The following is a 14,634-nucleotide window of genomic DNA, read 5'->3' as shown; positions in this document are numbered from 1 at the left end:
CTAGGACTACAATCAGAAGACATTCCCAGTTCCAATCTAAATAATAAACATAATTTGCAAGGCCTAAGATATAAGCAAAACACAACTGTTATACCAGATACTGCATCTTTTGATTGGTTTTATTCATAAAAAGTTTTTTTTATTTGTATCATTTGATTATAGGATCCAGTTTATTTCCAATTTATGATTTCTTTTTATTTATTGAAGTTTTGATGGCATTGATATCAAACCAATCATTGTACTTTGTTATCGTCAAACTCTAAAGATAAAAATCTGAGGGGGACTCCTTTATTTTTTATTTCAAGGGGTGGGGGCATTCTAACAAGGGGTACTGGTAATTTTTGTTCGATTTAAGGGGGGAGTTTTCTTTAAGGGCAAAATTGCATTTTAAGGGGGGACTGAAAAAGTAGGCAGAAACCATGTTTTCATACAATTGTTCTCATTTTTCAATTGTCTTATTACATCAATCTTCAGGTAGGTCCATTCAGCATGTAGCTTGTTTTTTTTTACATTGCAGTGTAATTTTTCTTTGTTTTCAATTAAAAGAAGCTATTGTAACGTAAAATTTCTTTGTTCTTTTTATATTGAAGAAAAAAATGTCTTTGTTTTTTATTATATAGTAAAAAAAAGTCTCTGACACAGGACTTGGGGGAGAAAAGAATAAGGGGACAAAAGTGTCCCCCGCCGAAGAGTGCAAAAAGTGGTAATAGTGCAATTAACGATTAATCGCACTCCTCTAAACCAATTAGATTCGAGTAATTTTGCACGGCTGACGATTATATAAGGTTTTTGTTCGGTGCGAGTCTATACCGAGTCTATACACAGAGTCTTGCCGCAATTTTTTGGACCCACGAGATACCCACGTAAATTTTTTGGACCCACGAGATACCCACGTAATTCTTTTTGGACCCATGAGATACCCACGTAAATTCTTTTTGGACCCACGAGATACCCACGAAGGCACGAGACCCACGTAACCCACGAGGGCACAAGCCACGTAACTCACGAGACCCACGAGGGCATGCAAGGCACGCAAATAATCACACTACTATTGAAAGGACGGTAGAACTTTGAGAACCACTATGTTGTTCTGAAAACATCATTCGTGTGCACAGAGTTGTTAAAAGCAAACTAACTTTTTAAGATGATCAATTAGGTCCATATGATCATAAAAACAAGTGGTGAGAAAATTTTGACCATTTTGCTGTACCATGTTTGTTTATGAAATATGCTGACAAAGCATATGAGCCCCCTCTTTCTGATTTGCACGCCAGGGGCCATGTCTGAAAGAAATTCAATGTTCCAATCTAATATTGAAGAAAAATCACATTCTCGAAAGCATAAAATTTAAGGGGTACTGTGGAAAAGAAAAAGAAGATTTTTAAGCGGGGATTCGGAAATAAGGGGCACATTACAAATGGAATTCCAAATTGAGGGGGGAAATGGATGAGGGGTCATTTGCTGTTCAAGGGGGGACTGGAAAACATCGATGAAACCATACTTATTATCATCAACTCGGGTGAAACAAGGCATGTCCCGTTATAAAATACATCGAAAAAACACGTCATAAGTAAGATTCAAATGACGTCATTATTGAAAAATAGCGATAACTTCAATTTTATTAATGCAATCATTTAAGGCAAGATCTGGAATCCACCCTCTACTTGAGAATCCAAATGATGAAAACTCCATTAAGTATGACGATAAAAGTAAAGCTGACATCCTCCAGAACCAATTCTGTAGTGTTTTTACGCGTGAGCCACTCGAGGAGCTCCCTGAATTTGATTCTAGGACGGATAAAGAAGTTTAGATCAACATACTCACTGAAACTATAAGGAAAGAACTAAAAAAGTTAAATCCAAATAAATCCCTCGGCCCAGATGAGCTTCACCCAAGGATGCTCAAGGAGCTTGCCGAATACATCGCAGAACCGATTTTCCTGATAATGACAAAATCTTTCAATGAGAGTTGTCTTCCGAAGGACTGGAAGCTTGCAAACGTATCACCTGTCTATAAAAAAGGAAACAAAAACATAGCAGAAAATTATCGTCCAATCAGTTTAACATCTATAGTTTGCCGAATAATGGAAAAGATTCTCAAAACCCATATTATGACATATCTTGATCAAGAGAAATTACTATCTAGCAAACAATATGGCTTCATCAACCGCCGGTCAACTGTAACGATACAATTACTAAACTACCTAGATGCTTGCACCGAAGATATTGGAAACGGTAAAGCCGTAGACGCAATATACTTTGACTTTGCAAAAGCATTCGACTCAGTTCCTCATCAACGTCTCCTAATCAAACTAGAAGCATATGGAATAAAAAACAAGTTGCTTGAATGGATCAAAGACTTCCTGAAGGATCGATCCCAGATTGTCAAAGTAAACGGAGTTGAATCGGTGCAAAAAGCAGTGCTCAGTGGAGTACCTCAAGGTAGTGTCCTAGGGCCTACCCTTTTCGTTCTCTATATCAACGATCTACCAGAATCCGTTAAGTCAAAACTATTCCTTTTTGCTGACGACACCAAACTCGTCAATAAAGTGGAATCAGTTGAGGATGCACTAGTAATACAAAACGATATTAACCAACTACAAAAGTGGTCCGAAACATGGCTATTAACTTTTCATCCTAACAAATGTCATGTGCTAACCCTAGGAAAGCCAAATAATATCAAACATGTACACGAATACACACTAGGGGATAAAATTCTTGAACGTGTATCATTCGAAAAAGATCTTGGTGTTATCATCGATAAGAATCTCTCCTTTGACCAACACATATCAAATCAGGTGAAAAAAGCTAATTCAATGGCTGGTCTTATCAGGCGGACCTTCACGTACCTCACTCCAGAACTGTTTCGAAAACTGTACGTAACATTTGTCAGACCACACTTAGAATACGCCCAGGTTATCTGGTCACCAAAACTGAAAAAACACGCGAGATTGATAGAAGGTGTTCAGCGACGCGCATCTAAAACAGTTGAGACATGTGGACAGCTAAGCTATGAAAATCGAATGCAAAGAATCGGAATAACTAGTCTAAAATACAGACGCGAGGTAAGTGACATGGTTGAGATCTTTAAACATCTAAACTACTATGACAAATCTTGCATCCCTAAGAAATGTAACCAGCGAGGGAGACCTATGAGAACGCACGACTCTGAATTAGTAGTAATCTTTGGGAACGATGGTGTTCGCGGTCCGCAGAGTAACTCCCTATACTATCGGGGCATTAAGCAGTGGAATAGTTTGCCTTCTAAAGTAGTCAACTCATCCTCAGTGGAAGAATTTAAAGAGACCCTTAGTGTGGCCTGGAAAGCTAAAAAGTTTGAATATGATTGAAAGTGTCACTATTGTTGCATACCTGTCTATATTAACAATGTAAATAATTAACCCAAAATGTATGAGCGATTCATAGAGGCCCATGTGTCCGCACGGTGGCCTGCGAATTTGTAAAACAATATTATTTATTATTAATCAACACCAAATTTTGACTGGAGTTGTAAATTAATGATTCTGAAATATTTGTTTAAAACTTTTCAGAAAATTTGAATGACGTCATTTGTTGTCGGGAAAAATTAAAATACGTCAAAAAATGCTGACGTCATCATGAATTTTCAATTTTTTTTTCATGAAATATTTTAGAATCGTTAATTTACATCTCTAGTCAAAATTTTGCTTTGATTGTAGTAAGTTAATCGGAATTATCGCCTTTTTTCAATAATGACGTCATTTAAATTGTCTTTTTGACGTGTTTTTCGAGTTATTTTATAACGTCAAAATCAGTTTTTGGCCGATATCTTGAGATTGGCTTGATGTAAATTTTTGACCCAGCACTTTTCGAAATCCTCTCGTTGATACGAATCTTTTGAGCTATATATGAAAGTTAATGAATAATGAGAAGCGGTGTGCGTCACGCAAAATATATTTGGGACATGCCTTGTTTTACCCGAGAAGTACTAATTGATATTCGAAAATTTTACAGGTATTACCACCACGATACTAACTAGCATAGTGTCTTGTACTAGTAACTGCTTGACCCCCCTGCTGTGTAACCCCTATTTTAGTAGAAATCTTTTGGATAAAAAAAACAATAAAAAGCAAAGTGCTTTAAGATATTATATCAGTATTATGAACAGAAATGTTCCCTTTATTAATCTTTAGGTCAATAGCCTTCACACTAAAGGAGGAAAGTCGTGGGATGATGCCTTGACAACTGTTCAAGTGGAGGTCTTCACAGCAACATGTGGGAACGATGATCCAATGATATCTTTACTTGAACAAGTCTATGACAAATTTATTGTTCTGGAAAAAGTTAAAAATGATCAACGGAGCCGTTCTGGATTCATAAACCAGGTATATGCTTTTGCTAATATCACTCTGTAGAGCACAGTCAATGGACTTCATCATAGAGATTTTTGTTTAATGATTGAGGCTGAAAAATTGAAATTGTTGAAGAACAGCCTTTTTTACGCCGAATATTACCGGCTAAATATAAAATAAAACGCGTGCAGAGTGTAAACCCACAGTAGCAACCAAAGAATCAATATCTTATCGCGCTTCCAAATAATCCCAAGTTTCTCAAAAAAAAACTTTTGCAGGGGGCAGCAATAAAATCAAAATCAGAGTTGGTGAAAGTTGAAAGATGAAAGATACATCGCTAGTATGAATCTTTGGAATTGGATGGTCTCATGTGTACTTGGCATTATATGAAGGATTCACAAAAATTAATTTTGGTTATCCAGCTCCTTGACTTGATTTGTAACAGATAAGCCGATTTCACATTTCACCCTGATTTCCGGCCACTATACAGCTCTCACTCCCAACTTTTGGAATCCACTTCTTTTCCTTCCACAGCCGCAAGAAGTATCATTATTATGCATTAAAATCTTGCTTTAGGTAACCAGACTGGGAGCCAAACTATTAGAGCTTGATAAAGAGAGAGCTACTCAGCAAAATGAAGAAGAAGAAGAAGAAGAGGAGGAGGAGGAAGAAGAAGACCTGGGTCCAGTCTACAAAAAAAGTTTTTTCTATATAGAAAACAAGCCGACTCTGTTACATATGCTGGCTAGTCGAGATTTGTTTGACCTTTGTGAGATCTATCTCAATGACTATTACCCTGAACACCTTTATTCACTCGACAACCCAACCATATTGCCCAATGATCCTGATAAAGATACAAAGTTTCGAAAAATGCCCTTTGAGTATGCTTACGCCAAACATTTTGACCAAACTGCAGCATTTCTAGCTGGTAAAATGGACGAATTCAGGTATTCAATTTTATCACATTCAACAAAGATCTAAATCTTTAAATTTTGAAGACATAAAACTTAAGATCTTGAAACTGAGTCTTTTATCTCTTGTTATTTACAATCGTTAAAATTGGGTCATTTCTTGATTTAGAGTTCGAAAATTATTTCAGAAGAACCAAAACAAGATCTTGCAATGTAGTCTTGCCGAAGTAATTAATCATAATATGAAGGTAAGTATAGCCTAATTGTGATGTCTCTTTCTCATTTACATACTGGGGTTTTTGTTTCAACAGTTAATAAAGTTCATTTTTGCTTTATACTATTATTGAATTTCGGTGCTTCAGCAAAACCTATTCAAACTTTTCCATTACAGCCAACCCGCGATCGTGGAATGTTCCACGCTCTACATCAGTAATTTCCTTTACATTGTTTTTCGCAGGAAACAGCTATTAAAGTGCTTGATTGTTGTATTAACCCTGATTGGCCATTCGTACCAACTGAGATTGGAGTCGATAACGACGAAAGTTGGAGTAGACTAAAAGAAGATCCTCGATCATATCATTTCTACTATGACTTGCTGGATAGCGACCAGAAAGGTATAGACTATACCAATTATAATAATTATATTATAGTCTAGCAGCTTTAGCGTTTGCTAAACTCCTCTTCGCCGAAAAAGACAACGTAAAGTTCGCTTATCAAAATAAATCGACCGTTGTCAGGGTGATAAAGGCTAATGTAGCCTGGGGTCCATTTAGGCTTTTTGATTGACTGGAATAATTATGCGGTTAAGTTTCACTGGACTCGGCGCCATCAAAATTTTCAAAAAAGCTCATTTAAAAAAAGTTTAAGCCATAAGGAGACTCTAGTCTAAGGTTAATGTAGCTCGCATACTCAAAATAAGTATCACCTGAATACTAGTAAGTGACAATTTTTGAAACGTATATTGTTTCGAAAATACATTTATCTGATATACAGTCTCTTGGCACCGGAAAAGACTTTTAACATCTAGCCTGAAAATTATAAAACTATGAATTATTTACCTCCTATTAGGAGAGGTATTCTCCAAGAAACAAATATAGGAATCGGACATTTTCTTGAAAAATGAAGACATGTTTGCTTGAAAACTCTCACTTATGTGTGGTTGTTAGTCTTAAAGTTATAGTTTGTTTTTAGGAAACGCCCCTAAGAAACCACAAGAAGGAATGGATAAAAGGGATCGATTTGATCATCTACAATCATCACCTCTGCAAGTGTTAATTAATAATGAAGTCACCAAAAAAGTAAGATCGGTGTCGATTGTATGTCTGTAAGAGGTCTTAAATAATTCCTATTCTGAAAAGCGCTAAACAAAGAATGATATAAGTGGTATATTAGAATGGGTGTTTGCATTTTTACAGTGAGTTTGGATTTGACTCGTTTTTATTTTTCCAGAGGTATCCGCACAACTAAAATTAATTTATTTTTACTTTAAAACGTTCGTCCGCAACATATATAAATATTAAAAATGGAACAGCCAAATATTTATCCACTCTTGTTTTTAGGCTGCTGTCTCTCACCCCACTGTTGTAATGTTGGTAGATCGAAAATGGAATACCTTTGGAAAGCGTCGAATTTTGTAAGTTTCTTTGATGAAATGGAAAATTGCTCGCTTCACAGAGTGATCATTCAAAAATTTAACCAGGTGGTGGTCATGGTCAAGCGGAAAATATTAAATTTCTCAAAAAAAGTAACATCTTAATGAACTTAAATTAAAGGCTTTTTTAGTGATAAGAAAGAAACATGAAAGTCTTTGCTTAAAGATTGATCTTTTTATTAGTTTGGCATAATGCGCCGAGGCTTGGTTACTTAAAGGGCCCCGGCTGGGCATATAGACACTTAGTCAAAATTTTATTGGTTCCTATTCTTTTCGTCAATGTGAACCCCTCGCACTTTGTTACTTTCAATGATTCGAACATAAATTATCTTGCTAGACTACCCTAGAAGTTCAAAGATTAAATCATACTACAGATTTTAATTTGAAGAAAATATATTTTTTAAATTAACAATTTTTTTAAAATTTTGTTTGTTATAGTATGTTCATGGCTTTGTATTTATTTTTCCTATTGATGTTGGCATTGGGATTATTTGGCAGTGAAAATTGGGGCAATGAAGTTGACATGGTTATCAAAATGATTGTCGTTATATTCAACATTCTTTATACTTTCGAAGAAGTCGATCAAATGTTTAAGTATGTAAACATTTAAACGCCGGCAAATAGCATAAATATCTTTTTAATGGTATACCAAACACAGATTTCTATAAAGCCCGAAGGGCTAGATGGAGTGCTTTAAGCCTTTTCAAGCAAAAAAGTTAATATATTAAAAAATATTGTTGCCTTTGTTTTCGAAAATTCGCAAAGCTTAGTCAAGCGCTAAAATTCTATTGTAATGTCACGTGACCTCAGTAGGATTGCCTACCAAATCACGGCACACTTTTCAGCCAAAAAACGCTTCGGGCTTTATAAATTTAGTCTGGCGGCGAAAACGGCTTTTTTGCATCAACCCTTACAAGTAGTAAATATGGGTTTTTATTTTATTTTCTCATTATATGGTCCATTGGGACCCCAAAACCGGTTTTTGCCAAGCTGGCAAAGCTGGGGAAAATTTTTTATGGGGGCTTGAAGGGGGTAGGGTCATTTTAGCCTGGGGGTCCTTAGAAAGTCGATTTTTGAAGTTCTCATTTAGCTAAAACTGATTGTGCCATCAGATAGAGCTTGAAGAGTAGATCTCCAAAATGGGGTCATTTGTCTCATTTAGTGGACTTAGTCCCCCGGAATTGGATGATACGTCTTCAAGAATGCAATATTTAATGCTGACGTCAGCATTTTTGAGAGAATTTCCAGCGAAAGATACCAGTTTTAACAGATGCGTCTCGAAAAGTACTATCGATTAGAGGGGTCATTTATAGGGTTTCCTAGGCTAGATCATGAGATATTTGAGTTTGAAATTTTGCTGACTCAGCGTTTTTCAACGTTTTTTGCCCTTTTCTGCTGAGTCAGCAAAATTTTAAACTCTAATATCTCATGATCTAGCCTAGGAAACCCTATAAATGACCCCTCCAATCGATAGTACTCTTCGAGACGCATCTGTTAAAACTGGTATCTTTCGCTGAAAATTTTCTCAAAAATGCTGACGTCAGCATTAAATATTGCATTCTTGAAGACGTATCATCCAATTCCGGGGGACTAAGTCCACTAAATGAGACAAATGACCCCATTTTGGAGATCTACTCTTCAAGCTCTATCTGATGGCACAATCAGTTTTAGCTAAATGAGAACTTCAAAAATCGACTTTCTAAAGACCCCCAGGCTAAAATGACCCTACCCCCTTCAAGCCCCCATAAAAAAATTTCCCCAGCTTTGCCAGCTTGGCAAAAACTGGTTTTGGGGTACCAAGGGACCATATGATGGGAAAATAAAATAAAAACCCATATTTACTCATTGTAAGGGTGATCCTGGATCGCCGCCGGACTAATTTATGATAGCAGCCATCGTCTTACTCTCGAGCAACTATCATCTCAGAATGATTAAAATGGTTTTGAGATTCTTTAAGCTTTCTTAGCTTAGACTTTTAAAACCAAGATTCTAGGACAATTGCCCCCAGACAATTACCCCCAGGACAATCGCCCCCAGACAATTACCCCCAGGACAATTGCCCCCAGACAATTACCCCCAGGACAAATGCCCCCCCTAAAAAAGATCTCCCAAACAATTACCTTTGAGACAATTATTTATTGTACAGTTAGTCTTTTTACTATTTCTCTTGTTATTCTTTAAAACTGCATTTAAGAATGCTGTACGAAAGTGTATCCGTGATTTCATTTTTATAAAGCTGAAGAAAAAAAATTTGCTATCCCTCCCAGGAAACTGCCATAGCGTTCACAAACTGCTTTTTCATTTTTCCAAAAAAATATAACTTACAATCAGAAAACTCACACTTGGCAAGTTAATATTTTCGGCCCCGGATAATGAAAATCCTGGGCCTGTAGAAATGGTTTTTACAGGCCTGTAAGTGACTCATTTTTAAAGGGCAACCCCCCCCCCCCGAGAATGGACAATTCCTATTTATTCTCGTTCAATGTAGTCCAAAATTTTGTGTAATTATTAAGTTCAAACTCCTAAACACTTATAAGGGGCATAAATTGAATGCTTTTAGTATCAGTCAAGAATAGAAATAAATTTAGTTCCGTGCTGTTTCAGGCAGTCTTCAGTCGATTTTTTTTGCAACGAATGCTTTTGGTATGTGCTTAAAAATTGTTTTCTAATGTTACGAAAATATTTGTCTAGTTTTATTCGTTTTCATTTTGATTTTCAGCCCTAAACTTCAAACTGGCCCTCGTGAACCTTAAAAAGGATATTCAAAGGGTAAAACAATGTCCTATTAATATGCAATTGTAATTTGCTTTCAATTTTTCTTTCTTTGTTTTTCTTTTCAGAGAGGGTCGTGGATACTTTTGTGATTGGTTCAACGCATTTGACTTTCTTGGTATTGCCACCATTTATGTGTTGATTCCTCTATATGCGTTTGGTGAATACAAAGCTTTTTATGGAGTTGCATCGGCATCTTTCATCCTCAACTTCATGCGTGCCTTCAAATTCTTTTCCGCGTTCGAGTAAGTATTCCATTTTCACCACACAAATAATGCGAGGCCACTCCTTTTGCCAGACCAAGATCTATCATTGACATTGTGCACATAGTAAATTTAAAAATTTACCATGGTCGAAGCCTTTTTCCGCTGTTATACCTCATATTTTTTACACAGTTTTATTATTATTGAATTCTTATTTTCCAGGAAATTGGGTCCATACGCTAAAGTATTTTTCGACTTGTTGAAGAAGGATATTTGGGTCTTCTTGCAATTGTTCATTGTACTCATGGTAGCGTTTACTGGCAGTGTTTTCCTTGCATTGAAGTCTGAAAAATCTGACGGTGGAAAAATGTAAGTTTATCTTTTCAACATTTTTGATTCCCAACAGGCAACCTTTATTATCATATATTGAAGTCATATCTCTATTGTTGGCAATATGTTTGGTACATTTTCTTTTTCGACCTCAAATTATGCTTGAATTGCATTCTTGTTGCTTAACTATGTGAATTTTCATTGATCTCGAAGAAAGTCTATCACATATAAAAACATATTAAAGGCCTAAGCTTTTCGGAGGAAAGTAATTGGCAAGAGTTTTTGATTTCAAGAATTGATGGTAAAAATGACACGCTAACTTTCTGGTCAACGATGTTGAGAGAAGCACGAGCACTGGCTGAGGGAAAAGAATTTGCTGATGATTATGACGGTGTCTATTCGTAAGTCTCTTTCACTTTAGTCTACGCAGGTGCTGTCGCGTCCTGTTTCCCTTGATCTATATTTCAAATCTTCAGATCCTATGGGTGTGGAAAACCTAAACTAGCAGGGTATATTTTAGGAAGTTTTTTCTTGACTGCTGAACAAAATGTGCTCCAATTTTACAGTGGTTCAGTGATCAATTTCTAGTGGGGTGACCCTTTGATGTCAGAAATTCATATCTCAAGACTTTGAGTTGAGTTTACTTTAGGCGTACAAACTTTCGCGAGCAGAAACTTTCGCGAGGACGAAAAATCGCGAAATTCACGACATTTACTTTCGCGAATTTAACGGAAAAATATTTTTCGCGAGCATAAAATTTCGCGAATCAAGACGTAAAATTGAGAATTTTCACATGAAAAGATGGCTTAGAGACACAAATACTTCTTGGGTTGGCTTGAAACATTTGTCCTTTGACTTATTAGTCTTTTAGCAGTCTAAAAAGTGCCATAAAAGTTACATTTCATTCAAAGTTTGAAGTTTTACAGATTTTCTATTTTGTCAAGAATTTTTCGCGAACATAAACTTTCGCGAATGGCCCTTCCTAGAATTTTTAAAGACATTTACTTTCACGAAAATGGCCAAAATTCGCGAAAATCGCGAAAGTTTCTGCTCGCGAAAGTTTCTACGCCTAAAGTATATGGATTCTTCATTGGGTCTGTTCACTAACAAGCTTCTATTGAATGAATCAATTATCCAGTAAGCTGAAAAATGGAATGCCTTAAGAAAAGTAATGCTAGCAAGAACTAATTCTTAATCTTATGGTTTGTAACACTTTTAATCTCATTTTAGCAGCAATTTCATTTTAGATTTTAGTGAGAAATAATTCCATAACAAATTTGCCAAAATTAGTTTCCTTAAGGTTAACTTGAAACGATTTACGAAGCGGTTTCATAATTTGGCTTCATTATTTGGCTCAGTCATTGATAACCATGAACACTACAGCTTAATTATCACGCGTGTCTCAGTAGATTACTCCATTTCATTGAATCTTTTTTACGTTTCTTATTCCTGATTTGATTGGCACGCCTTTCATCCCCGGGCTTTCATCCAAGATCCTGGATGATTGCCATGATTACTTTTGTTGCGCGTTGAGTGAAATCGGTGTTTTTCTTCACAGCTTGATATGTAAAATTTATACACTGATACTCACGATGGTCCTTGATCCAATATTTTTCGGTGTTTTTTAGAGCTCCCCTCGTGATGTTTCTGTTACTCAATATGGCAGCAATTATCGTGGTTTTGAGCAATATGCTAATCGGTCAAATCAGTGCACGTTATGAAAAAGCTGCAGAAAATGCACGAGTGGAAAGTGCCATTGCAAGAGCCAAATATATTTGCAAAATCGAGAAAAGCAGATTCCTCTGTGGTGTAAGAGAACTTTGATACTCTCATTTTGAGGGTTTAATTTTATACGCTTTTTATACAAGAACCAGTAAATTTTGCCTCGTGCTGGGCTGTTCTTAATTTTCTGGAATTTTCAGGCTTAAATGTTTTCATGATGTTCTTAATACGCATAGTTTCTTTACTTATAAACTTAAAATGGGTTTAAAATCTGTTAAAATCATCACTTTCTTAGTAATTTCTGAAATCCTAGGTTCAGGATTATTCTTAATTTGCTCTTAGGTTCTGGCCAATTTTCAGTCTAAAATTGTTCTTATAAAATTGCTCAATTATCCACGATGACCCGTGAACCCGAACTTCCCCTGAGAACGCCGGAAACCCATATTAAAAGAATTATAGTCGAAAGTTTTAAGTCCAGTAAAACTTGGATGTTCAGATGAAATTCTTCAGAGTCTTAAAACAACTTATTAGGATGACGTTTTCCAAATTAAACCCTTCAGGGCTAAACATTACAAAAGACCAATTTTGCCTTAGACTTGATGATTTGAGGTCAAGCCAAATTTTTGTTGTATATACCGTTTCTATTCTCTAGAATTTACGCATCAAGTATTATGAAAAAGCGGATTACGTTACAGATGATGCAAAAGTCAAAGGTAATCAACGATACCAAATTTACACTATATCTGGTATTAGTACTAGTAATACCATGATTTGGAGGAGAGTCATTTGGGATAAATAGCCCCGAACGTAGTAAATCACCCGGAGAAAAAGTCTTGAAATATCTCCCGTTAATTGTAATGGCATGAGAAAATCTTAAAGTTTGTTTCTTTATTATTCTACTGCTGATTTGAAAAATACAACATTCGAATACGACTTTTTCTCACTCAATCAAAACGATCGAATAATGTGATTACAAAAAGTAAGGCTATAACGGCTTAATCGTTCCGCTGGTTGTCCCTTACATCTGTAAGCTAGGATATAACCAGTCATATAATGGATTGGTGAATTAGGATCAACAGAAATCAGTATACGTATATTGTAAATTGAAAACACTATTTTTCAGAAATTTTAACCGATTGGCACGAGTTGAAAAAAGATACAGAATCAACCAGAGAAGCAATCAAGTAAGCCAACATTTTAAGCTCTTTTTTTAGTTCTTTTTTTTTAATTCTCTTTCTTTGTAAGGGATTAGCTAAGCTTACCCAATTACAGCTACCCTGTACCAGAGCAAAAAGCGTGGCACGGTAATGAGTTTTAAAACCCGTAGATAAAGGGGTTGTATACAGACAAAATTACAGTTGATTTTAATCATTTAAACGAATATCAAATCTTTTTTTCCAGAAAATTACAAGAGAAGATGAAAGCATCGAAATGATAGAAAAAGTTATGTTGAAATAGCGCCAAAATGATGGCTCATCAGACACTCGATGAGAGGCGAAGGGAGACCTTTCTTTCACAAAATTGCTGAGTGTAGATTTTAGTTTAATAAAATATTTCGCGGGACGTATCCCACGTCTCGAGTTTTGGCATTGATCTATTTGACTTTCATGCCTTAACCCAGTTTCCAATAAAATGTGGACAGTACTAGACCTAATTTAAGCGACCAACACCTTGCCTCCACTCAATGAAAAGACGGGGGAAAATTGACGTAAAGTTGGTAAATCTTCAAATCTTTGTTTGTAACGTAATTGCGTCAAAAGAAAGCAAATCTAGAGAAGGCTCTTTAGAGCTTGAATATATATTTTAAAGTCTGTCCAGTATCCTTTGGACTTGTATTATCCTATAGAAAAATCACGGATCCCCCTTGTGCCCAGTGGTAATACTTCAAATCGATACGCTAGAGGCCAGAATATAGTAAAACAGGAGGTTCTTGGATCACTCGTGGGCCAAAAATGGTCAAAACCTTTAAAAAATTGATTTTTGTCAAATTTTAACATTTTTTTGACTTTTTGCCTTATAATCTCGCTGGAAAGACTGACTTTTGAATTTTTTTTTGCTTGACCATGAAGCACAATCCGATTCCTACGAGTTAGACCAAAAATTACGATTTCTAACTCAAACTGGGCATTTCAGGAGGGCTTCGCCCTCCTATGTAAGTCCATGTTCAATATACTCGACATTGGCACTTAGGGTTAACGCTTTAAATGTCGGCTACATTTATGCGGCTATAGATTAAAACATTAGTACCAGCATTAAGTCTAAACTTTAAGATAATTTTAAAATTGTAATTATTTGTAACTTCTTTTTTTGGCTATAGTATTTTTCTTCTTCAGATTTTTATTTTTGCATCACCCTTTTTGTAACTTTTTTTAGTCATACAGAATCACATTGTACTGTTTTATTTAAGAGTGGAATAAGAAAATTATAGAACTACACAACTACTAAAAGCTCCTTTACTTTGGACAAAACACACAGTAAGCCTTAAATTAAGCTAGATCATTTACTTAAATATGTATACTTAGTGATCGATGCTTTAACTTTTTGACAAAGCATTAATGAGTGCTGAGACTTTAATGATAGGAGGTGATGAAATATTATTTGCAAATTTTGATTCATCCACCAATAAGGAAAAAATAATTGATAATGAAATAAGGATTCTAAAGTTCAAATGAAAAATTTGGGTATTTCATTTATTTCCGTAGATTATCCTGGAAA

At 35.7% G+C, this 14,634-nt stretch overlaps 1 protein-coding gene across 1 annotated transcript; it reads left to right on the top strand.

Moving 5' to 3' along the window:
* The first annotated feature begins 1,897 nt into the window (after nt 1-1,897).
* On the top strand, nt 1,898-14,337 carry LOC136813502 (uncharacterized). Its single transcript, XM_067070015.1, has 15 exons — nt 1,898-3,064; nt 4,172-4,363; nt 4,907-5,277; nt 5,411-5,489; nt 5,699-5,855; nt 6,433-6,539; nt 6,801-6,874; nt 7,331-7,486; nt 9,733-9,909; nt 10,090-10,236; nt 10,491-10,598; nt 11,826-12,006; nt 12,572-12,632; nt 13,043-13,103; nt 13,321-14,337. The coding sequence occupies exons 1-15, from the start codon at nt 1,898-1,900 to the stop codon at nt 13,352-13,354; spliced, it is 3,072 nt and encodes a 1,023-aa protein (XP_066926116.1). The 3' UTR covers nt 13,355-14,337.
* Nucleotides 14,338-14,634: the final 297 nt, after the last annotated feature.

The sequence above is a fragment of the Clytia hemisphaerica genome, unplaced genomic scaffold, assembly GCF_902728285.1.
Source record: "Clytia hemisphaerica strain Z4C2 unplaced genomic scaffold, Clytia hemisphaerica genome assembly, whole genome shotgun sequence".
Classification (NCBI taxonomy): Eukaryota; Metazoa; Cnidaria; class Hydrozoa; order Leptothecata; family Clytiidae; genus Clytia; species Clytia hemisphaerica.
Note: the sequence above shows the minus strand (reverse complement) of the source record. Positions and strands in the feature narration are given on the sequence as shown.

Coding starts and splice junctions, on each gene's coding strand:
- LOC136813502 (XM_067070015.1), top strand. CDS start 1,898: ATGCTCAAGGAGCTTGCCGAATACATCGCAGAACCGATTTTCCTGATA. Junction 5,856..6,432: donor GCTGGATAGCGACCAGAAAG/GTATAGACTATA, acceptor GTTTGTTTTTAG/GAAACGCCCCTAAGAAACCA. Junction 10,599..11,825: donor GATTATGACGGTGTCTATTC/GTAAGTCTCTTT, acceptor GGTGTTTTTTAG/AGCTCCCCTCGTGATGTTTC.